We start from the raw sequence: 23,481 nt of genomic DNA, 5'->3' as shown, positions 1-23,481 counted from the left end.
AATTAAGAAATTATTAATAATTTAAATTATTAAAAAATTATAATAGCTAGATTATAAAATAACTAATTATATATTATTTACTCTCTATAATAATAATAAAAAATTATTAAAAAGAAATATACTTAATATTAATTATATTATTAAAATATAATATAATTATTAAAAAATCTTATATAAATAAATATAAAGTAATTCTTAATATAATTATAATAATAATTAAATATTAATAATAAACGAACTCTCTTTTCTATTAATTTCGAAGCTTCGATTACTTATACTACTTACTTTTTTATCTATTATATTAAAATAATAAAGCTCTTCTCTATTTACTTATAATAATAAAATTAATTTAAATATTTTTTTATTAGATAAGAATAAGAATAATAAAAAGTCTAAGTTTATTAATATCGTTAAAATTAATATAGCGAGTTACTATTAACTAGTCTATAAAAAAGATAATAAACTATTTATATTAATAATAAAAATAATTAATAGTAACTCGCTAATATTATATATATCTTCTATTATCTAAACATCTCGCGATCTTTATATATCGATTAATAAACTCTATTTCTATAATTAAAAAAGAAATATAAAAAAATTTATAATTTTAATTATTTTACCTAAATTAATAATATTAATGTAATTAATTCTAAAAAGATAAAATATTATTTATTTATAAAGTATTATAATTATCTTAATATTTTCGATAGAATTAAAATAGATATACTTCTCTTATATTATATTTATAATTATAAATTAGAATTTAATAATAATTTCGATAAAACGAAATTTCTAAAAAGTAGAATCTATTTAATATTAGAATATAAATTAAAATAGATAAAGAAGTATCTAAATAAATATCTAAAGAAGAAATTTATAATATTAAGCTATATATTATTTATCTTACTTATCTTATTCGCGAAAAAGTCGAATAAAGAATTATATTTTTATATAAACTATCGAAAGCTAAACGCTATTATTAAAAGAAATTAATATTTAATTCTATTAATAGATAAGATTTTAATAAGAATTTAGAGATATAAATTTCTTCCTTAATTAGATATTATAGCCGCGTTACTTATAAAGAAAATTAAAAAAATTTAATAGAAAAAATAGAAGTTATATTAATAATAACTTTAATTTAAATTTAATTAATAAGAAGTTAGTTTTAATATCTATTATAGTTTTTTTATATTAATTATTATTTTTATAATTTTTATAATTTTTATAATTTTTATAATCTTTATAATTTTTATAATTTTTATTAATTTTACGATTTTTTAGCGAGAGAGATTTATTATTTATAAATTCGAATCGAGAACGAAGCGAAATAATTTCGAATTTTATTTAGATTATTATTACTTAACTATCTAAGCTTCTATTAAAAATATTCTTAATAGAGTAAATAAGTTTTTAATAAGTAATATTTAAATTCTTTATTTTAAAATATTTATAAGATTAAATTTAATAATTCTTTTTTTATTTAAAAGTCTAAATTACGTTCTATAACTTGAAAAAAAAAATCTAAAATTTTGATAGAAAATAAAAAGGTTATTTTAAAATTAAATAATATTTATTTATTTTTAATTAAGGCTATCGACTATTTAAGAGATTTAATAAATAATATTTAAATTCTTTATCTTTAGATATTTATAAGATTAAATTTAAAATTAATTTTTTTATTTAAATATTTAAATTATATTCTATAATTTAAAAAAAAATTTGAAATTTTAATAGAAAATAAAAAAAATTATTTTAAAATTAAATAATATATATCTATTTTTTAATTAGAGCTATCGACTATTAAGTAAATTTAATAAGCGAACTTTTATAAGCGATATTTAAATTCTATATCTTTAAAAAATTTTAAAATTAAATTTTAAAATTTTTATTATTATTAAAAAGTATAAGCTATAAATTATAATTAAAAAAAAATCTTAAAACTTTAATAGAAAATAGTAAAGTTATTAAAGAGTTAAAAGTAAAGTAAGAGATTTTAATAATTATAAATGCTAATTTATTTACTCGCGATTACGCTACGTAACGAAGCGAGATACTCCGATAGGGTTTCGAGAGGGGTCTAGATTGGGGTGAGGTTTCGGGTCGGGGTTTCGAGTCACCTTGAAACCTTAACCTCGCCCCGACCCGAAGACGAGGTTTCGGAGTTTATCTCGGCTATCTCGATAAACTCTAAGTATCTCTAAGTAATTCTCTTAAATTTTAATATTACGTATTAAGAATAGAATAAAATAGAGTATAAGATATAGATACTTAGAAAGATACTTAGAAAGATATAATAGACGATATTTAGAGCTCGTTATAAGAATAATAATCTTATATTTAAAGCTCGTTATAAGGATAATAGCTCTAAGCTAATTCGTTATAAGGGTAATAGTTTTAGACTAATCTAATTAATAGACTTAGCGAGGGCACGAGGTACTCTTATTACATCGATGAAAAAACCTTATCTCGACTTCACCTTACTTCGTTTAAACCTCGACTCAGAGCGAGATAATGTTAAATACTTAAAATCTCGCTCTATCTCGTCTCGTTACGTAGCGTACTCGCGATATCTAATTAAAAAGTATAGATCTATCGAATTTATAATTAACTATGAAAATTTAAATTTAAAATTTTCTAATTTAGCTTTATCTTTTTTTTTATATATACTAATAATTCTTAATTAAAATTAATTCTTATTTTTTTTATAAAAAAACTCTTTAAATAATAAATAAAGTAATATTAAAATATAGACTTAAAAAGCTATTATATATATTAAATATAATAAAAAATTAAAATTAAGATATTTATATTATAAGTAAATTATATTAAATTATATAAACTTAAATTATTATAATTTCGATTTTATTTTTATTTATATTATTACTATTTAATAAATAGCTAATATAAAATATTATTATATAATAATAAAAATTATTAATTTATAATAAGATAATAATTAATTTTTATATTAAATAATAAAAGACGATTATAAATAAGTAGATAAAAGTTTTTATTATAATAAATATTTAAAAGCTTATTTAAAAGATTAATAATATATTAATACTTATTAAAGAGTAAATTTATAAAATATAAACTCTAAAATTATTAAAAGAATCTTTATTAGTTATATCGTAAAGAATTAAGATTATAGAAAATAATAATCTTTTAACTATTCTTATTATAGATTTAATAAATAAGATTAATAATATAGAATAGTTTAATTAAATTATATATAAGATAGTAAGTTATACTAGTATAATCGCGATAAATAAATATATCTAAATTAATCTTAATTATATTAAAAAAGTTAAATAATATTATAATCTTTATACTTATAATAAAATTTCTCGATAATAATAAGTTTATTCTTATTAAAAGAGATAAAGATAAGATTATTACTTATAATCTCTAGATATAATTTATAATATAACGTTATATTTTTTAAATCTATTTCTTTTATCTTATTAAATTCTAAATTAAAAAATTAAGTATATATTAAATAAAGCTTAATATACTTTTTTAATTTATATCTACTTTATTAAAGTTTAATCGTAAATTAATATATCGAAAAAATCTTTATATTAATTCGATAAGAGCTCTTATTAAAAATATTATTAATTTAACTCGCGATAATATATTTTAATTAAATAAGATAAAGAATTAATAAAATAAAGAGATTAGCGAAGAAAGCTAAAAGATAATTAAGCTCTTTATCTAAAATAATCTAGAATTTAAAGATCTTAGAATTAATAAGCTAGATAAATTTATTAATATTATCTATAAATAATATTTAACTATAGATATTAGATTTAATAAAGATATAATTATTAATATTAGCGAACTTCGAATTAAGAGTAATTTAATCTTTATTTTAAAAGAGTAATAAAAGATTAATTAAGTCTAATAGATAATTAATTATAAAAACTATTATTAATAGAATATAATATATAGTATATAAATTTATAATCGATTTATATATAATTATAAATAAGCTCTTTAATTTTTAAGCTTTATCTCTTATAGTTATCGTAAATATATTTAAATAAAATAAATAAATAAGATTAAATTTATCTTTATTTATATTAATCTTATTATTATTAATTATATTATTATCTTTATAATTAATCTTTAATAATATTACGAATTATATTTTTTATTTTAAAAGCTTAAAATATATAACTCTAATATCTTTATTTTAATATATTAATTAATAAATTTAAATAATATAGCTATTTAGAATAATAATAAATAAAATATTAAAATTATTAAATAAAGAATTAAGATATATTAGAAGATCGATAATAGAGATATCTAAGATTTAGACTTAATAGTAAATATTACTTTTCTCGATAGAGCTATAGAATTATTTTATTAATAACTAAAAAAAGTAGAGACGCTTCTTATTTTTCTAAATACTTAATCTTTATAAAAGTTTAAAAATAAGCGTAATCTTATATTTTTAATTAATAATATATATAAATAATTTCTAGATCTTACTTAGCTTAGATATTAAATAATCTATCTTTTATATATATATAACTTTTTATTAAATTAAGTTAAGATATTTAAATAAGAAGTATCTTACTTAACTAAATCGTTATATATTTTTTTATTCTAATTATTCTTACTATAATCTTTCTTATTATAATCTTTATTATTATTATTAATATCTTTTTTATTATAAATAATTTCTAATAATAAATTTAATTAAAATAATAATAGATCGATATTATCTATAAATAATATTAAAGACTAACGTCTTATATAGATAATAAGAAATGTTAATATAATAATAATCTTATTTAGACTTATTTTATTATTTAAAATATTTTTCTAAAGAAGTAAGTTATAAATAATAAAAAATTAAGTAATAATCTATATCTAATATAATAGAAAAAGTAATATAAATTAGAGTTTATCGATAATAGCTAAAGTAAACTTAAGAAACAATTTAAGAAAATTTATATTTAAAAGTATATACGCGTTAATATAGCTAGACGAGATAATATTAAAAGAATTAATACGATTTTAAAACTTCTAAAATTCTTTATAAGCGATATCTAAAATATTATTTATTAACTTAAATAACTTTTTCTCGCTAATAGTCTAGTTTAAAAGTTTTTATTAAAGGTTTTAATCTATTAATATTTAATTATTAAACTTAATTATTTATATCGCTAGATTCTTAATTAATTTAATAAAAGAGATAATAATAATATTATTCTCTAGCGTAAAATAGAGAATATAAACTTTACTATTAATTTAAGTATATATAATCTTTTATTATTTTATATCGATAATCTCGCGATCTTATAAATATTACTTCTATATCTATATTATATCTTTAATATTTTTAAATAATAAATTTTTAAAATAATTATTAAAAACGTTATTCTTTTTCGATTTAGTCTCTTATTTTATAATTTAGCAATTTAATAAATAAGCTAAGTTATCTATATATCGTCTTCTATTCTTCTTAATAAAATAAATAATATCTTTATTTATATCGATATCTTTAAGAGTTTAAATTTTTTTCTTAATATTATTTATAAATAATATCGTTATATCGTCTATTCGTTAATTTAAGTCTTTCGAGTTATAGAAATTAATAACTTATATGAAATTTATTTATATCTTAAATATATCTTTATATTAATTAATTCTTCTTTATATCTCTATTATCTTTCGCTAAAACTATCGTAGAAGTATATATATCTTATATTAGTCTTTAACGTAAAATTGATAAACTAGCTTAATATCGAATTATTTATATTTAAGAATAATATATAAATTCTATTCGAGAATAAGTTTTATCGTTATTAATTAGAAGTAGATATCGCGGAGGTTATTATTATAGAAGATAGATAAAGAAAGAGAGATTAGACTTATTTAAGAGAAATTCTCGCTATATAAGATAATAAAGATATTCGCTTATATATATAAAGTATTCTTTCTCTTTTCTTTTATATTAAATTCTTTCTCTCTAGCCTTTTATTATATTATTAAAAAAAAATTATTATCTTTATTATTTATAAAGATAATAAAATCTAAATTTAATTTTAATTTAAGATATTTTAATAGTAATTACTCGCTTATAAAAAGCTTATTAATATTTAAAATAAAGATATCTCGCGGGTTCTTATTAGCTATAAATTATTATTTCTAATATATTTACTCTAGCGTTTTCTCTATTATCTTCTTTAAACGATTTATAAATTTAAATTTAGAAGATTTAAAGAGCTTTATTAATATAATAGAAATCGAGATTTTTTTTACTTTATCTTTAATATTTAAGATATCTTTTTTTATTATATTTTTAATAGATTAAATAAATTAAATATACTTTTAAATAATAGAAGATCTTTAAAGATATAAAAAAAGATATTAAGCGATTAAAGAATTAAGAAAGATAAATTATATAGTATATAATCTAAAGATAAATAAAAGAAGCGAAAGTTTTAAAGAGAATTAATATTAGATTAATAATTAAATAAAGAAAGTAAAAGTAATATATAATAAAGTAAGATAGAAGATAAAGAATAATAATAAATATTATCTATAAATAAAATTATATTAACTTAAATTTTTACTTAAATTTAATAATTAAGTATAAACTTATCTAAATTTAAGCTTCTATTATATAGATTTTAATTAGATATATAAAGTATAGAAGTAAAATATAAAATTAAATATATAATAAGTATATAGAAGTAATAGAAGTAAGAAAAAATTATTATAATAATTATAATTAAAAGAAAAAAGAATAATAATTATTATAATAAAGTAAAAGAAAGATAAGTAATAATATAAGAAATCGTATTAATATAAATAGTCTAAGTCTTAATATAACTCTTATCTATAGATAATATTTATATAAAATTAAGCTATAAAGAGAGTTAGATAAATATAAAAAATAGAAGAGTAATTAGATTAAATATAATAATAATTTATATTAGTTAATTCTTATTAGCTATTTATATTATATATATTATCTAGAATTAATATATATAAAAGCTTTATTATAGAAAATTCTAAATAAATATATAAAAAGTAATTATTAAGTAGAGAGATAAGAATAGTAATAAATAAAAAGATCTCTAAGATTATTACTAATTAGCGTATTATTATATATACTATTTATAAATAATATCTATAAATTCTATATATAATAATATATTAAATAAATAAATATTAATAAGTATAAGATTTTAGATAATAGCGATATTAATATAAAATAGAAATTATTATAATAAGCTTAAATACGCGATAAAGTTAACTAAAAAGCTTAATATTAATTATTATTATTACTTTATTACTTTAATTTATAAATATAAATAATATTATTAATTAAGTAGATTAAAATAAGATTAAATATTTAAATTATTTATTAAGAAAATTATAGACTCTAAATTATCGATAATAAAATTCTTATCTCTTATTTAATAATTTAATATTACTATTATCTAGCTACTATTTATTTTAAATTCTATTTTTTAACTTTATTTTAAAGTTATTTAATAGATATAATTTTATATTAAAAGTAATATTAATAAGATTCTTAAAATAAAAAATTAATAAGATATTAATTATTAAGATATAAAGCTACTTATAAGATACTATATCTTAAAGTATTTTTTAAATATTCTTAATAAAAACGTTACTTTTAATAAAGAAATATTTAATTATTTTCGCTAAATCTTTTTAGTTAAACGCGAAAATAGCGAGATATTAATTAATTTTCTCTAGAGAATTAAGCTTATAAATATTCTATTAAGTTTTCTAATTATATCTTTTATTAATTTTATATTAAATTAATAACTTATCTAAATCGTATTAGAGAATAATTAATAATTATTATAAAGTATAATAATTTACTCGATATAAGAACTAGCTTATAATATTTAGATATATCTTTTATAATATTATTTCGTATAATTAATATATTAATATTCGAAAGATCGCGATATTTTATTATCGAATTAATAAATCGAGATTATTATATATAAATAAACCTTTAATATAATTAATTTAAAATTCGAAATTCTAATACTTATAAAAGATATTATCTTTTTAATTAAAGGATTAAGCGATTTAAGTATCGATAATATAAGATTAAATATTAATTATACGCTAGATTATAGCGTAATTAAGATTATAAAAACTCTTAACTTTATTTATAATTAATAATTTTAATAACTATTTCTTCGTCTTAATAGCGCTATTAAAGAAATTATAATATTTATATAATCTCGCGATTAAGATTTTAAAAATATATTTAATATAGAATTATAAGATAAGTTTAGTATTTAAATTAAATAATAATTATATAATATTAATAATTATTTATCTTTTCTTATTATTCTCTTAATTAAATATATTATAATTATAATAAAAATTAATATTTATATATCTTTCTCGAAATATAGCTTAGATATTCTTCTATTTAATTAAAATAATTAAAATATTTTAAATATAATAAAAGAATTTATAAAATATATTATTAGCTAATTAAAGCTAATTTAGAAGATATAATTAGAAGATAAATAATATCTCTTATAAAAACTAATTTACTTAAAGTTATATAATCTTATATCGCTTAATTACTTATTTAAAATTAAGATTAATAAGATTATATTAATTAGACTTCGAGTTATCTAAAAAACTATTTTTAGAAATTTTATTATTATTATAACGAAGCGCTTAATATTAAAATTACTCTTATTAATATTTATAGCTTTTTATTTTTTCTAATATTAATTTAGATTATTATAATAATATAATTTCTTTTATAGCTAGTATAAGAATATAATAATAAGCGCTAATTATAATTTTATAAAAATGCTATTAGATTTTCGAAGTAGTAAAATAATTATTTAATTTAAGACGAGTCTTAATTATTAATACTTTTAGATATATTATTTATCTATTTAGATAGACTAATATAAACTTATTAATCTTTTTAATTAAAAATATTTAATAAGAGTAATAAAGGCTTTTAATAATTAAGACTCTCGCTTAATTATTTATAGATAAATAACTATTAATATTATTTATAAATAATATCGAATTATTAAGTTTCTAAATACTTAATAAAGAAGTAATAATTTATATAATAGTAATCGAGTAATTATCGATATTAAATTCGTAATATATAAAGAATAATTATCTTATATAATATTTTAATTATATATTAAATAAGAACTTTATTTTTATCGAATCTTTTAATATAATAGCGACTCTTTACTTACTCTTTTTATATTCTTTAACTATATTAAATCGTTTTAAGTAGAATTCTCGAGTATTAACTATAATTCGACTATATTAATTTATTTCGAAGTATTTATTAATATAGAATTAAGAGAACTCTAAGTCTTTAAAGTCGTCGTTATTAAATATAAAATAGTTTTTAAATAATATAGTAAATAAATCTTTATTACTATTATAGATCTTATTATAAATAAGATTTTCTTTATTTTATAATAGATTATTTAGACTTAATTTAATAAAGATTAAATTTATATTATATATTAATATAAAAGAATATTATAAGATTATAAGATAATATATAATTTATCGAGAATTATAGAATTCTTATATCTATTATTTAAGATAATATATCTTTTATAATAATATAATATTATTAATAGCGAAAATATCTTTAACTTCGATATTAAGTTACGCGTTATCTCGACTTAGATAACTCTTATTATAAATATTATAATAGATTTATATAAGCTTAAGAAAGTTATACTTTATTAAAATAAGGCTATTATATTAAATTAGATTTTTAAAATTATAAATTATAATAATTAATATTAAATTTATAAATTTAAAGTATTTATTACTCTTATAAAGTATATATTTCTAGAATTATTTTAGTAGGCTAGTAGATAGTAAATAATTAATATTAATTAAATAATTAGTATTATTAATACTCTACTCTTTCTTAATATATATCTTATAATTTATATTAATAAAGTTTCTCGACTAGTATTATTATATATAATAACTATAAATATCTTTAAGCGTAAATTAAATAATATTATTAATTTATCTATTTTACTCGTTATTATTTAGATATATAATATCGAAGTTAATTATTAAAAAATAAGAAAAGAAAATATAAATAGTAATCTTTAAGTTACTATCGATAATATTATAATTTAAATAAAGTTATTTTATCTTATATAATTTTAAATTATAAATAATTATCTATTAATTCTAAATAATTTATTATAAAAATAATAATTAAAATATAAAGTAAAATCTATATTAATAAATAGTTAGACTTAAAATATTAAATATTATATTATTAATATTTTAAAAATATTAAAATATAAGATCTTTCTCTCGAGTCTAGCGTAAAAAGCGCTTTTTTAATTTATTAAAATTAATAATAGCTAGATTTCTATTATTTATAAAAAAAGCTTTTTAATTAATAGTCTTAAAATTATTTACTACTTTATTTTACTCTATAATCTTATTCTAATATAAGAGATATAAAATATTATTAAAGAAGAACTTTATAAAAAGATATTAATTTTAATAATTAATTATTTTATAAAGAAAAAGAGTATCTTCGAAGATAATATTAAGATTACTCGTTATTTAATATTAGTTAAATTTCGAGAGAGATTTAATAATAATATATTATAGATATAGCGAGTTTTTTAGCTAGCTCTAAGAATCTCTATTATAATATTATATAAATCGATAAAGAGAGTAATATCTTTAAATATAATTTTTAATCTTTTAGATTTATTTATAAAAATTAAAAGATAATTACGTCGCTCTAATTTAAGATTAGAATTATATATATTTTCTAATTTATAATTATATTTATCTAAATATTTTAAAAAGAGATTAATTATTAAAAGATTAGAAGTATCGAAATTAATAAGATTAGACTTAATTTCGCTTAGCGCTAAAAGTCTTTTAGATTATAAAAAAAGAGAGAGTTATATTAAAAGAAGTATATATAAAAGATTCTTAGATTAAGAAGAAAAAAAGAATTATATCGAAGAGAGTATAGATTAAAGACTCTTAGATTAAAAAGAAAGAGAGAATTATAAAGAAGAAAGTAAAGATAGAGAATTTTTAAATTAAAAAAAAGAGAATTATAGAGAAGAAAGCGAACTTAGAGATCTCTCTATAAATATATAAATATTTAATTATAACGATAAATATAGAGAACTCTATCGCTTAATCTCGATTATAGATATATATTTATAATTAAAATATTTATAATCTTAATAAGATTCTAAGTAAATAGAATATTAATAGTTTATTTATTTAATATATATAATTTACTAGAATTTAAAAAAGCTTCTTTAAATAATAATTTAATTAAAAATTGAGTAATTATATTATTCTTACTTTAAGATTTAATTAGAAGATTAAATATAGTTAAAAGAGAAAATTATTATCGCTATAATCTTATTTTAATTAAGATAATATTATTATTTTTCTTTAACTCTTTTAATAAGCTAGAATTCTCTATAATATTAATAAATTAATTATTTTTTATTTAAATTATCTCTTATTATTTAGCTATAACTTTAAAGAATAAAAAATTTATAAGATTTAAGAATTATAATAGAATAATTATATCTACTTATAAAAATTAGATTTTATATTTAATTTAATATCTAGCTTAAAATCTAGCTATAATCTCGCGAGCGAAGATATATTTTTCTTTTAAGATTTTTTTTAAATAAGTTATTATAATAAAGAAAAGAGAGTAAAGAAAGAAAGATTATACTTTTATAAAAGATAAGATTAGATTAAATATATAGTAAACGCGTAGTAAATATAAGTTAAAGATAAAATTCTATATTAAAATAGTTAGAAATAAAATAAAAGAGAATTTATTTTTTATTTAGATAAATATTATTTATAGATAATAATAACTTATTAGTAATATCTAATTAAATAAATTATATATAATAATAATAGCGTAAAACTAGACTTAATTAAATATATTATTTATAATAATAAATAATATTAATTTTTTAATAAAATAAAGTTAAATCTAATTAAGTATATTATTTATAATAATAAATAATATTAAAATATTTAACTTCGCGCGTTATAATAAGTAAAAGTTATTATTAAATAAAATATATTAAAATAGATATAATCTATAGATTTTAGCGTTATTATTATAGATTATTAAAAGATTTTAAATAAAGTAATATATAAAGAAGAAAGTAGATTAGATAATTAAAAATCGAAAACGCTATTAGATTTAGCGTATTCGCTTTTATAATTTTAAATCTTAATATTATTATAAAAAGGCGTAAAATAATAAAATGAAAATCTAAAAGAAATTTTTTTTTTTTTTTTTTTCTCTAAGTTTCACGTATTCGTCGCTATAACTCTAACCCCTTCGCTTATCTAATATTATTTTAATTTAACTTTTTATTATCTCTACTTTATTTAGCTAGTAATTTCTTTTTAAATATTTAAGTTTCTATAAATATAATTTTTTTTTTAATTTTTTTTAATAATATTAAGCTTTATTTAATCTTCTTTATATTATTTTCTTAATTTTTAAATTAAGTTAATTTATATCTTTTTATCGATAATTTTTCTCTATTAATAAATATTTATTCTTACTATAATAATTATTATATCTTTTAACGATTCGAGTTACTTAATAATAGTTATTATATTCTTAAGTTTATTATTTAATTCTTAATAGAGATAAAAGATTAACTCTAAGTTATCTTAATTAATCTTATAAATATATAATTTAAATCTCGATTTATATATTACTATTAATTAAATCTCTTTTAAAGTTAATAAGTATCTTTTAAATACTCTATCTTTATTTTATAATTTTAATATCTTTTTAATTCTAACTTTAGAGTTAATAAAAAAATTAAAAACTTATTAAAGTTCTTTTTTTACTCTTTTATACTATTTTCGAGAAAATTATTTAAATATAATTATATTTAATTAAGAGTAGATTTCTTTAACTATAAGATAATAAATTATATCTTATTAATTTCTCTTTAAATATAAGATAATAAACTATATCTTATTAATCTTTATATAAGAAATTAATTAATATATTTTAAAATTAATTATTATTAAAATTAATTAAGATTTTATAATCTCTTATATTTTTTAAATTTTATTAAGTTTAACTATCTTTATATTATTATAATTTCTAATAAATTTTAATCTTTAAAGAATAGATATTTCTATAAGCTATTATATATAAAAAATTTATATTATATATTAAGCGTAAAATAAGTTATCGAGATATTATAAAATTAAAATTATTAAAAATTAAAATTATTTAATTTATTAAGTAATAAAAAATAATTTAAATTTAAACTATATATTTAATTTATAGATTTAAAAATAAGAATAATAAGTATAATTTAAGAAACTAAGCGTTATATTATATTAATTAATAGAGATTATATTATTAATTAAAGAGAGAAGTTATATAGATATAAAAAAGCGATATATATATATTCTAAATAAGATTTTTAAGATATTTCTTATATTCTAATATATCTTAATATATCTTAATACGTATTAAAATATATATTAAGAGTATTAAGATTAGATTAATCGATCTACGTTTTAACTTAATTAACTTTTCTCTATTAAGCTCTTAATTATAATAAAATCGTTACTATTTCTTCTCTTAACTCTTCTTTATTTATCTTACTATTATTACTATAATAAAGCGAGACTTAATAACGTTAATATATTTAATATAAGAGATATAATATCTTTCTTCTTAATAGAAGTTTTATTTCTCTTTATATCTTTAATAATAACTAATTTAAGATAATATATACTTCGATCTAAGTCTAGAATAGAGATATCTACTATTCTAGATCTATAGATAACGACTATAATAAATTATAATAGTAGATTATTTATATTAGAATTAGTATAGATGCGATATTAGTATAAGTAAGATAGATTAAGAATAATAAGACTATCGAACTATATAGATGAAAAGAAGATATAATATAGTAGGAGATGTCTCCGTCAAGGCACTAGGCCATAGGGCTAAGTGGTGTGTTAAGGGTACGCTCGTAACACTACCCCCCCCTCTCAATAGCCATGGCCCCCATGGCTGGTAGACCGGAGATGCACGCCCATTGCTTGCCTTGTGTCTCCAAACATCCATAGTCCCTGCAGGCCTTGATTGGAGAAGATTTGCCGAGATATAGCGGTAGCAGTCGAACATCGGATGGTTTCAATTCGTTCAAAAACACCATGTCCGAGATTTTGCTGGTCTTGACTGTGCCATGCCTGCCATGTCCTTCAGAGATCCTGGAGATGTAGCCGCTTCTTGCCTGCGTACCAGCAAGATTCTCCGAGTTCTTCTCCTTGCCCAGTCTTCTTGCCATAGTCCTCCACTTTTTTCACCTTCAACACCTACTGGCAGCCTGGCCTGGGAGCTTCACTGTAGATTTGCCCTGCGTCTCCCATGCTCTTGCCATCAAGTCCATCCTCCATTCCATCCTTTGTCTCAACTCATTTGCCGATTCGTGGGATTTGGTAGGGAGGTAGGGAAAGAATCGAATGTGTTGAATGCCATTTGGTAGCAGGCCCACTATGTGTGTTGTCGACATGCTTAGTGAAGAGGTCGAATCGTAATCGTGTTGCCGGGTCTGTTCCCGTCGCCATTGTAGCAGGCTCACTATGGTGTGGGGGGGTGTTTGTGACGATTTCTTTCTACTATCAATTCGCTAGTCGTACGAATGGTCTTATTGGTCCCTCGCCCACTGTTTTGGCGAGGCCGTTCCGCTGTCCCGTTAGGCTCTTTGGAATCGAGTTACCCGTATGGTGGGCTTACCTAGGGATACGATGTTGTCAAAGCCCCTGCCAGCGCATTTCTTTGAATTCGTCCGCTAATTCGAATGGAGTGTGCCCGATTGCATTTCTCTTCGCCGGGGGTTACGAAGGAGCCTTATTATAATGTCAGGACCAGCATAGGTGCGATATCAGTATGGGTGAGGTAGATCAAGGATAATAAGGCTACCGAACTATGTAGGTGGGAAGGAGGCATGATATAGTAGGAGATGCCTCCGCCAAGGCACTAGGCCATAGGGCTGAGTGGTGTGTCAAGGGTACGCTCGTAACAATTTGAATGAGTGGTAGTGGTAGCTATCTTTGTCGGATTTATCGGATTTAAGAGCGTGCAAATGGGGGTGGAAACGATTATTCCTCAAGCTGTGGCGAAAAAGTTCGTTCTGACGAAATGATCCTGCAATCCCTTAATCCTGCATTCCCTTAATCCTGCACCCCTGCATTCGCGTCTTGAATAACCGTGCGAGCGACAGAGCTGAGATGATAAGTAAAAAACAGAGGGTTTCGAGATAATTGGACGCCATCGACACATGATATATGCGGCCGGCTTGATTGCAAGCCCGAGCGTGCAGATGAATACTCTTAGGGCCCCTTCGGTAACCACATATTTTCAAAATATGCCAACATATTTTCAACTTAGCGTACTATTAATACACGGTTACGTTCGGTAACCATATTTTCACTTGCCAGGCCACATTGCACATTGAAAATATGTAAATTATGGGTTGACCCATAATTTGAGGCCCAATGTGCGCTAAGCACACAGAAATAATGGACATTTATGACTGCAATAGCGATATTTTTTATTTTCATGACTGGTAGCCACATTTCATGACTGCAATAGCTATATTTCAGTCATGGATGACTCTCTATTTGAAGAGGTAGCTGCAAGTGTCGTTCTTACTGCTGCTCAGTACTATTCTTCTCATTATGACAAGCAAATGCGGAGAACGTCTATTCTATCTGGCTATGCCTATACCAAAGAAATCTTTAATGGCCATTCTGTAGTGCAGCAGTAGCAGGTATGTCAGCCATAAGACTGTTGAATGGTAGGTAGGAAGGCAATTGTCTGACTAGAAGGAATTTTTCGACTATCCTACATTCGATCCTTACTCAGCGGGATTACAGGGTTACCGAACGAAACCGTACCTATATTTTACATATTTTCAAGTGTCTACTAGTGCTGTTTTGAGCCCACATTCATTTGCCAAGAGGTGGGGTAATATATGTTGGCATATTTTGAAAATATGTGGTTACCGAAGGGGCCCTTAATATTGAGCAAATCACTTTTGCTTGATTACCTCTACTCGGAGATATGCTTTCTATCGTCCTCCCTAAGTCCGAGAAACACCCTTCTTAAGAAAGAAGGACCCCCAGCATCAAGCTCCTCGCCAATTAATCTTACCAGCCGCCAAGACTGCCTTGATTGAAACTTGAAGCCTTGTGACCTAATATCCAAGGCACAGATTCTCACAGCTCCAATACCTAATTATTAACATACAAAACCCTAACATCATCTTACTTTGCGATATAGTAACCACAGCTAACATTCTGTCTATTAATCCGTCACTGCTTTGCCAAGGCTAGCCATGACCTCTATTCGGTCAGATACGGAGAGTGCGAAATACATTATCAAGGAATCCCAAGATGAATCTAAACTATCAGACCAGGGCAGGAAGGCTAGTGTGCACCCCGCTGGCCCCCATCTTACGCCAGGCCCGTCTCCGGGTACTGGTATTGTTACCGCGAGCGATGGGAATGATCCGCCACAAGGCCCGCAGCATGAAGCCCCGCAAACGCCTCAGTATAGCGTGTTCTCGAAACGCAAGAAGCAGGGCATTGTCTTAGCCGGTTCCATCGGTGCCGTTTTCTCGACTTTGACAGCGCAAACTTACCTACCCGCCTTGAAGGTCCTAGCCGATGATTTTCATGTCTCGGTGTCGAAGATCAACCTCACGGTAACCGCTTATCTCATCTTCCAAGGTATCACGCCAATGTTTATCGGAGCGTTTGCCGACAGGATGGGACGACGACTAGCTTACATCATCTGCTTTGTTGTTTATATCGCCGCAAATATTGGGCTTGCAGTGTCGCCCAACTATGCCAGCCTTCTGGCGATTCGTTGTCTCCAGGCCGCCGGGATTTCGGGAACGCAGTCGCTCTGTCAAGCAGTAGTGGCGGATATAGTCACCAGCGCCGAGCGAGGTCAATATATAGGCTTCGTCACCTTGTCAGCAATCTTAGGTCCCAGTCTCGGCCCCATCATCGGCGGTGCACTCACGGATAGCCTAGGTTGGCGGAGCATTTTCTGGTTTTTGACCATTTGCGCTGGAGTAATCCTTGTCTTGATAGCACTCTTCTTCCCCGAGACATGTCGTCCAATCGTGGGGGACGGCTCCATTCGTCCACCTAAGACCAATGAGACATTGTGGCAGCTCATCAAAGACCGTCAACAGAGCAGCAGCCATAATTCGGAGCCCCCCATTCTACCATTGACTGCGCCCGAGGGAAAAGTTACCAAGGCCACGTTCGGCATCAAACATCTTTTCACATCACTTGCTTTGCTCCAGAGTAAAGAACTCGGCCTCCTACTCGCTTACGGAGGCCTTATCTATAGTGGTATCAACGCCATTTCGGCTGCCTTACCTAGCCAGTTTACAGAGATCTATGGCTTCAACAGTTTGGAAATTGGCTTGATGTTTCTCCCAATGGCCGCTGGATCGGTTGTTGCCGTTGGGGTGGCTGGCAAGGCAATTAATTGGAATTATCGTCGACATGCAAAGAGATTGGGACTGACTGTGGACAAGAGCCGGCAAATTGATCTTACCGATTTTCCGATCGAGAAGGCTAGACTGGAGGTTGCATTACCGCTCGTTTATGTAAGTGCTGCATTGGTGATAGCTTGGGGCTGGGCTCTCAAGAGCCGGACGTCAGTAGCTGTGCCGTGCGTGCTAGCATTTCTAATGGGCGTTGTGTACATCGGTGTGCTCAATGTCTTCAACACTCTCATCACGGACTTGTATCGCAAGAAAGCCGCTGCAGCGACCGCGGCAAATTGGTTTGTAAGATGCATGATGGGGGCGGTAATGACAGCTGTGATCCAGCCGCTAATTCTGGCAGTCGGTTCGGGTTGGGCATATACGATCATGGGGCTAGCTTATGTGTTGTTCTCACCGGCGCTGTTCCTGATCATGTGGAAGGGAATGGCATGGCGGAAGGAAGAGCGAGAAAAAGCAGAGTCAAGGATGACAGCAAGGAATGAGAAAAGGAGAATAGAAAAGAAAGAGCAGAAGGACAGTGCCTGTGGTGCTGAAGACGGAGTCCAGGGAACTGCCTAATATGCTAGAGATACTGCGGCCTAGCAGGCAAAAAGAACTGGGAGCATCTTTATATTGCAGCCATCAACCGTAAGGCAGCTTGCCAAATGCTCTAGACTTATCCATGTGACGAGCAGGTCTCGAACTTGTTGAAAGGACAGGTCTCCATGCCACAACATGACTCTTAATAAGTTCATCAAACTAGGATCAGGCTTCTACTCATGAAATAAGTCTAGTATCCCTTACGCGGACAATCTTATTCTACAAGGCCTGAATTTGTTACCTCATAACGTTCACATTCTGACTTGGGAATGCGTGATTAGAAAGTGAAGGACTGGCGGAACACGGAATTCACTGGAGAAAGTTGATGCCTTCTTCCAAGTAATGAACCCGAACAGGATTCGTCTTCTCACTTTATTCCTGGCCTTTTCTACGGGAATTTTGAAACGCCGTTGAAACGATTAGTCTGCCATAACGTGGAGTGCTTGTACACGAGCTTGCAGCTGAGCTGATTTATGATAAGTAGGGATGATCTCAAAGGGCGAATTGGATGTGATAGGGTCTGCTTTCATAGAATTATGTTTTGCTCTTGGCATTACGACAGGCGAAACATGTAAGTCGTTCGTTTCTTTAGTCAATACATCGGCCGGCTTCACACGGGCTGGACTTGCATTATCTGGCAAACAATGTTCCCCACCAGTGTCATATTGAAATGGATTCAAGAGTTCGCGACTCTGCCAAAGCACACCCTTGCTCAATCCAGAGACGTCAAAAGCGCGCCTTACAGGCTCCCTACACCAATCACGCATCCTCGTCCCAGAACACCCAGCATCGAGCCTCAATCGACCGCCTCGTAGGGGCGTCCTCTGGGGAACTATCGTCCCAAAAGGCCCCGTGCGGCACGACCATCTTAGGGTCCGTGTGGAACGACGCAAAGATCAAGACCTCATCAATAGTCACATTACTAACGTAATGGTAAGTGTATCTGGGGTCATTTCTAAGCACCGTCTCATGACCCTTGTCCCCCCTCTCCAGCACAGCAGGGTCGTTAATCGTATAGACATGCACCATGTGCGTGTCGTAATCCCACTCGGGCACCCGTTCGTGGTTGACGAACAGCAGGGGCCACTTACCCACCGTGTCGCCAATGGGCCGCCACACGTTCACCGAAGCCCATTTCTTGCCTTTGTATTTCTCCAGCAGCGGCTCCGCTCTCTCTTCCCCGATGCTGGTCTTGAGCCTCATGTGCGCGTTCACCGGGTCCCGGTCCACGTGCACGACGTTGACGGATCCGTAGGCGACTTTGGATTTCACAATGTCCTTGCCGTCTTGGAACTGCGTGCGGAGGCGGAAGCCGTTGGGGATCACCTCCGCGCCTCCGGTAGCGGATTGGATGATCTTGACCACTTCGCTCATGTAGTTGTCGTCGACGATCTTTCGCGCTTCGGAGGAGTCTTTGCCCCGCGCGAGCTGTTCGGGCGTGACCGAGGTGACGTGGCTGCGGAACTCGTAGCCGTTTTTTGCAAAGGTGGGCGGTGGTTTCATGGTCCGCATGTCTTGGACTTTGACGGGCACCTCCTCGGGCTTGTTGATGTTGGCGGTGTTGTTCTTGAAGTCAATGTAGGCCTCTTTTCCGTCCTTGGTGCCGCCGAACATGCCAACGGTCCCTGAAGTGAAATGTGGGGTTAGAGTAGCGGCCGTCATGGTGGTCAAGGAGAATGGGGTTTCTGTGTGTAGAGAAGGCTCGGGAGCAGTCACGGACTGATTGGTTGGTTGGCTGTGAGACTTATTGGATTTGATGAAAAGCGATGAACCGAAGAGATTGTATTCCTATTCCAATACGGCTGGAGCTTTATACGATGATGTGCCAATGCGGATTCTAGCGGATTGACGGAATCAAGGAATGGTGGATTGACGGATTGAGGGAGTACGGCTTGTAGGATTGATGGATTAAAGGATTGATGGACTCACACGATAACGCAATCAATGCATGGTGGATCGATGGATGAAGGGAGGAGGGATGGCGGACTAAAGGATTGATGGAACAGCAGAACCTGCAGGGTAAGCCAGACACGGTATGAGTCTTGAGACTTGAAGGGCTGGAAAGTACTGGTGATTCTGGAAAAGCAACCAAGATCTTCGGTTTGTCTACTTTTGGTCACACCGTCATTTGGTGACACGTTGGCTACTCCAAAATCATGAGCACAGTTGGGCCCCTTGTGTCTGTCACAGAGGTACTGGTGTAAGTCACTGCGCAAAGGCCAGACGTTGAGAAGGACCGTATGCAGGCTGCGGTTCGGCATGCCTGTTTGTTTAATATTTCAACCAAGCCTTGAAGCATTCGTATCTTCCTCGAAAACCTAGGGGGAAGAAGAATTGCGTCTTACTTGAAAGTCGCATCAAGTACTTTATTTCAACAAACGGGGTGAGTTGATTGATTTTACTATTGGAAAGGAGCACCCCGGATTAGAACTTGATAATGAAAGTGCTCCATCGACAGTCTCCTATATCTACCAGACGAGCCCTGCCCTAAGATTCAATATAGGCGTATGTATCATCGATTCGTCCGGCACAACATCTTAGTATGAAAGGTCAAATTAATATCCCCGGTCTCTGACGCCTCGCGCGATTTTTCGTGGGTTACTCGATGTAAAGCATGTGCTACAAAACGGTAGTACAGCAGCCCGAGGTTTTGGAGTGTTCTTGAAAAACTGTGCTGGCGGAGACATGTTATTTCTCTCAGCTATTTAATATTATAGTTATCTTAACTATTAATTATATTATAGATATTTTATTAATCTAATTAATATCTAAATAATTAAATAATTATAATATTACTAGTTTATAATTTCGAATATTATTTTATATATTCTAATTTTAGCTAAATATTATAATACTCTTTTATATATTTATTAATATTAATAATTTAAATTCGAAGAGAATATAGCTAGTTTATTAATAGTAAATACTATATTTAATTATATCTAAATAATTAAATAATTAATTTTCTCTAAATTACTCTTAAATATAATAACGTTATTTAAATTAATTATATATATATTAAATATAGAGATAAAATAATTATTTATATTTAATTTTATTAGAGTAAGCGATATATAATACTTCTTTATATTAAAGATTATAAAGATCTTATTAATAAATATAAACTAGCTTATTTTAAATATCTTTATTAAATAATTTTACTTAATTTTTATATTTAAGTAGTATATATATAAATCGAGATTTATAATATTAAATTATTTATATAAAAGTCTCTTAGTCTAATTAATTAATAATTAATAATTAATAATTTTAATATTATTAATATATATAATTAGAAAATAATCTCTTTAAATTTTAATAAAATATATTAAGAATAGAATAAAATAGAGTATAAAAGATAATATTATAGTTTAAATAAGAGTATAAGATATAGATATTTAGAAAGATAATAAGATATATAAGAGTAAGAGACTATAGAGAATATTATAAAAGTATTATTAAGATAATAATCTTAAATTAATTTAATTAAACGCTTAGCGAAAATAACGAAGTATTCTTATTATCTCGATAAAAAATTTTTATCTTAATTTAATCTTACTTCGTTAAAACCTCGATTCGAAGCGAGGTAATATTAAATATTTAAAACCTCGCTCTATCTCGTCTTATTACGCAGCGTAAATAGATATCTATTTACGCTTAAATAACGTTAAATATATAATTTATTAAATTTTTTATTTAATTAAATAGAAAGTTAATAAACTTCTCTTTTCTTCTTATTACTCTATAGCTCTTTTTAATCGTTATTAAAAAACTAACGAGTTAAAGAATCTTACTCTTCTTAATAAGAAAGTTTTTTAAGATTAGACGAAACGCCTTATTTACTTCTTAGATTAAGAGCTCGATACTCTCTAATACTCTTTTTATAATAAATTAATATCTTCTCTAATTTAATTATCTTTTAAAATCGCTAAATAACGTTATTATATTCGAGATTAATATTAATTATATATCTCTTCGTTTCTCGAGTTATTAATAACTTAAATATAATATTATTACTATTATAACTATAACTCGTAAATATTTAATCTTATTTAAGCGATATAACCTCTATCTCTAGAGATTAAAGACGACGTTATTATATTATTTTATTTATATAGCGAGTTATATATTTAATTCTATCGTTTAATATATATATAGATTTTTTAATCTACTTATTAATATCTTTCTTTCTATTTAATAGATTTTCTAAATTATTACTACTACTTATTTCTTTTATAGAATTATTATTAATAAATAATATAGAAATCTCTTCGTTAGAATCTTTAATATATTTTAAAATCTCTAATTTTATTATAATAATATTTAAATTTAATCTTATATCGAGTAACGACGATTAGTTTTATAGACGTTACGATTATACTCTAGTTATAAGTACTATATTAATTTTAAATTACTATCTTTAAAAATAATTAAAGAATTAGAACTATTAAATTTAATCTTAAATTATAATTTTAAAGTTATATAGTAATCTAGAATTTAAAAGATATATATATTTATATATAATTCTAATAATAAATCTAATTCTTAAGAAAGTAAAGAAAACTCGAAGAGATCGCTTATTTAAGCTTATTTATTTAGACTTCGCTAATCGTATAATAAGTTAAGCGATCTAGAGTTCTCTCGCTTCGAATCTATAAAGTCTTTTTTCTAATAGTAAGATAGATTAATAAATTTAAATCGAGAACGAAGCGAAATAGTTAAAATTTTATTATTATTATTATTATTACTCGACTATCTAAGCTTATATTAAAAGAGTATTCTAAATAAAGTAAATAAGTTTTTAATAAGCGATATATAATTCGTTATCTTTAAATATCTATAAGACTAAATTTTATTATTCTTTTTTTATTTAAAAGTATAAATTACTTTTCTAAATTTAAGAAAAAAGTTTATAAATTTTAATAGAAAACGAAAAGGTTATTTTAAAACTAAATACTATATATCTATTTTTTTAATTAACGCTATCGACTATCGAGTTATTTTAATAAGCGAACTTTAATAAGCGATAATTAAATTTCTTATCTTTAAATAAATATAAGATTAAAATTTAAGATTATCTTATTATTAAAAAACGTAAACTACGATTTATAATTTAAAAAATATATAAGAAGTTTTAATAGAGAGATTTAAAATTATTTTAAAATTAAATAATATATATTTATTTCTTTAATAAGAAGACTTAATAGAGCTAGCGAACTAAGTTAACTAGTTTAATTAAAGAGTATAATTACTTTAAAATTTATAAATAATT

The 23,481-nt window shown here is 24.9% G+C and overlaps 3 protein-coding genes across 3 annotated transcripts; 1 reads left to right on the top strand and 2 right to left on the bottom strand.

Annotated features, from left to right (window-relative positions):
* Positions 1–14,075: 14,075 nt before the first annotated feature.
* HO133_001115 (uncharacterized protein) lies at positions 14,076–14,612 on the bottom strand (the record flags this gene model as incomplete). Its single annotated transcript, XM_037292047.1, has 2 exons — positions 14,076–14,376; positions 14,416–14,612. The coding sequence occupies 2 exons, from the start codon at positions 14,610–14,612 to the stop codon at positions 14,076–14,078; spliced, it is 498 nt and encodes a 165-aa protein (XP_037152409.1).
* Positions 14,613–16,439: 1,827 nt separating this feature from the next.
* Positions 16,440–18,188, top strand: HO133_001114 (uncharacterized protein; the record flags this gene model as incomplete). The annotated part of the gene is made up of 1 exon (XM_037292046.1): positions 16,440–18,188. The coding sequence occupies one exon, from the start codon at positions 16,440–16,442 to the stop codon at positions 18,186–18,188; it is 1,749 nt and encodes a 582-aa protein (XP_037152408.1).
* A 780-nt stretch (positions 18,189–18,968) lies between these two features.
* On the bottom strand, positions 18,969–19,871 carry HO133_001113 (uncharacterized protein; the record flags this gene model as incomplete). Its single annotated transcript, XM_037292045.1, has 1 exon — positions 18,969–19,871. One exon carries the CDS (start codon positions 19,869–19,871, stop codon positions 18,969–18,971), a length of 903 nt encoding a protein of 300 aa, XP_037152407.1.
* Positions 19,872–23,481: the final 3,610 nt, after the last annotated feature.

The sequence above is a fragment of the Letharia lupina genome (assembly GCF_014066315.1).
Source record: "Letharia lupina isolate WasteWater1 chromosome Unknown contig_11, whole genome shotgun sequence".
NCBI classification, from domain to species: domain Eukaryota; kingdom Fungi; phylum Ascomycota; class Lecanoromycetes; order Lecanorales; family Parmeliaceae; genus Letharia; species Letharia lupina.
Note: the sequence above shows the minus strand (reverse complement) of the source record. Positions and strands in the feature narration are given on the sequence as shown.